The 3,108-nt window shown below is 37.1% G+C and overlaps 1 protein-coding gene across 3 annotated transcripts in view; it reads left to right on the forward strand.

Annotated features, from left to right (window-relative positions):
• Nucleotides 1–3,108, forward strand: part of LOC108690401 (serine-rich adhesin for platelets) — a 74,620-nt gene that overhangs the window by 52,157 nt on the left and 19,355 nt on the right. For all 3 annotated transcript variants that reach the window (XM_018197665.1, XM_018197666.1, XM_018197663.1), the window contains 2 exons: nt 1,041–1,267; nt 2,646–2,905. In XM_018197665.1, coding sequence (XP_018053154.1) covers nt 1,041–1,267; nt 2,646–2,905 — 487 coding nt within the window. The remainder of the gene's footprint in view (nt 1–1,040; nt 1,268–2,645; nt 2,906–3,108) is intronic.

A 3,108-nucleotide genomic window follows, 5' to 3' on the forward strand; every position in this document is an offset into this window, starting at 1 on the left:
TGGTCCAACAAAATTATTTTTAGATCCGTATCTACATTTAGTTAAATTTTTAGATATTTCAGCAAAAATCGTTCTTTCCGTGTAAGAACACGACTTAAATGGGTGTTTGTGAATTTGACGACATCGTATTTATTTTTGACAGTGATACCTCCGCACTTTTGCGCAAGGGAATCCCTTATTATGGCAGGAGAAATAAATGGATGGGCGCACGAACTCTCCAGGCTGACGGCCAGTGCAACGAACGAAATTGTTCGATGTCGCGCATCCCATTGTTCGGATGATAGCGGCTGATGTCAAAACGCTCAATGAATGTACAAACACAAACATTAACTCGTACATGTAACGAGAACTGTTATCTTAATCCATGATGATTTATATGAAGTGCTACATATAATGACGAATGAGTGTCATTCCTACGAATGCGGTCAACAAAGTGCCAATCATTATGTGAAATATATAACATCAATTTTCTATGATTTCGCGCATATCAGTAAAGCGATAGCTAATATAATATACGTGTGATATATAGATATAGGATATTGATGGTAGTGATAGAGAGAAAGAGTAATATATCGAGTGAGTTGACCCATATCGTCGAACGTTGTATTTTATATGAAATACTGCGAATGTAAGGTAACAATACAATAATTTTACACTTTTATTATTACGTTTCATCATTATACACCACCCACTTAATCCCGTATCACGCACACCTGCTTATTATCGTACTCGCGAGGGGCTCGCGGGACGCATCATGTAATTATCGTGCCGATTCACGTATTAGCCACCTGTCGCGTATGTGTCATAACGTTGCATTTAAATGCACGTGTGGATTTCGCGGCCCCAATAAATCGCTCGGCGCATCGAGCGGCTGGCGCGAACGGACATTCCCGATCGTAAAACCCCCGGTCACTCGAGGGGAATGATTCAGATTGCAAATCACGAAGGGAATTGAGCGAGGTTCGATCGCGATTATGCCGTGATGGAATGTGACGGAACGCCGCAGTAATTCTCGCCATAAGTGATTTTTTGACACGCAGGTACAAGTGAGAAAGGTACCGACCGCGATGGCGAGACAGACAAGCGAGGATGACGAGATCTCGAGGATCAAAAAGCAGAACAAAAATGCCGCGACGACTGCCGTCCACACCGAGACGGTGGAGGAAAGACAGCCGACTTCGATGCCCCCCCCTGTTCATCCGCCGCCACGGGAACTTCCGGAACGGGAACCCGAGGAACAGCCGGTCAGAAGACCGACTATTGTCAGGTAAACAAACAAATCTATCAATTTTGTTATAAAAAATTCTAATAAGTTAAAAACTATTAAATGAATGAAAAATGCTAAACCCAGTCGTGGTCAGATATTGGAGCAATGTTTTTCGTATTGAATTCTTTGTAATACATTTTAAGATGCTAGTAGGTCTGTAATTAATAATAATATTAATAGATCTGTTTTTTATTGCTGCACTTTTTGAAACTGGTGCATACAATGCAATAAGTTGAAGTGAAACAAATATACGTTTGTTTCACTTCAACTTACAGCCGGTTCAGAATGCAGCAATAAAAAACAGACCTATTATCAAAGCCACGATCAATTTAATTTGTGAGATTATTTCAGTTTGTGATTGCATTGCAAATCTGATAATAATTTGTGAGCAGTTTATCTTTTTGTTATATAAACTGCTCACAAATTACTATCAGAAAGATGTATTTGAAAATTTACATAGAAATATTATTAGACATTATCTAGCCTCGATCGTATAATTTGATGTTTTCTTATTTATTTGATAAAAATTTCAGCAACAAAGTTGATTGAACAAACAACTATTCAGTTAAAATTCTATATAAAAAGTTCTATATAAAAAAATTAATATATCCAATAAACGTGTGATTATCTGATGTATGAAAAAAATTTTCATATCTTATAACATTTTTAAAAATTTGTCATATTTTAGATTTATAAAGATTTCTGAAGCAATACATTAAACTTTTTCAGACTTTATAAGTTTTTCCTTTAAAAATTATAGAATAAGAAAATTTAGAAGTTTTAAAATATTTCAAAATTCACGTATATGAACAATTCTAAAAAAAATGTAAACTTTCTTCTGGCATTTCTGAAAAGTACTTCAATTTGTATAAAAGATCTGAGAAAACTTTCTAAAAAGTTATAAAATTATACAAAAAACCTGAAATTTACATAAAAATTCTGAAAAATTGTATACAGAATTCTAAGAAAAATTTTCATCAGAGTACACGCAACGATGTATAAATGGAATCGCACAATAGTTCTCCAATCAGAACTTGACGTTACCTTGGAACGTCATATCAAAACCGTGTTTACAAAATTAAGACAATCGCGACGTAGAAAACTCATCAAAACTACTTTACTTGATTCTGGTGAAAACTATTTATTAAGAACGGTAAATCAACATGGTCCCCCTGGAAGGAATGAAAGACTCGAAGATCTGTTTGCTCATGTAGATATTAATCACGCGACGGAAACCACGAGTCAACTAGCAGTACTCGCGTTACATCGAACTTGAGCCTGGAGTTCGCGGCGCGACGTTGTTACGGCGCAAACAAGTAACTTGTTCGAGTTCTCTGCGTTATTAACATGCTTGTTTGCAATATTGTTGCTCGCGTAGGAGAACTTCGGAAACTCACGCATCCCCCGCGGCCAGGAGTGCCTCATCGGACTCGAGCACCGGATCCGAGAGCTCGGGGGGATCAGGGATACGCAGTACGGGCGCGCCGTTCACGGCCGAGGAGATGAAACAGAAGTACCTGTCGAGAGCACCCCCGACTAGTACAACGACCACTATCTCCACCACAACCGGTAGAGAGCCCTCGAACACTGCCCCGCCGACTCCCAGACCGCCGTTTCAGAGCCGTTTTTTAGGCGCAGGTAATTAAGTAAACAATTATTAATGCAATTCTTTAGAATTTTAGAATGTTATCGATATTGAATTATATAGTGCTATTGATACGTAAATTTTATTTTGTTAAATGTTCAAGAAAGTAGGTTACTCTTAATCAATATAATAATAAATATTTTAATGACAAGATATTTTTTTAGATCTTTATATCTAGATATAATATATATATATA

This window comes from Atta colombica, unplaced genomic scaffold (assembly GCF_001594045.1).
Source record: "Atta colombica isolate Treedump-2 unplaced genomic scaffold, Acol1.0 scaffold32, whole genome shotgun sequence".
NCBI lineage: Eukaryota > Metazoa > Arthropoda > Insecta > Hymenoptera > Formicidae > Atta > Atta colombica.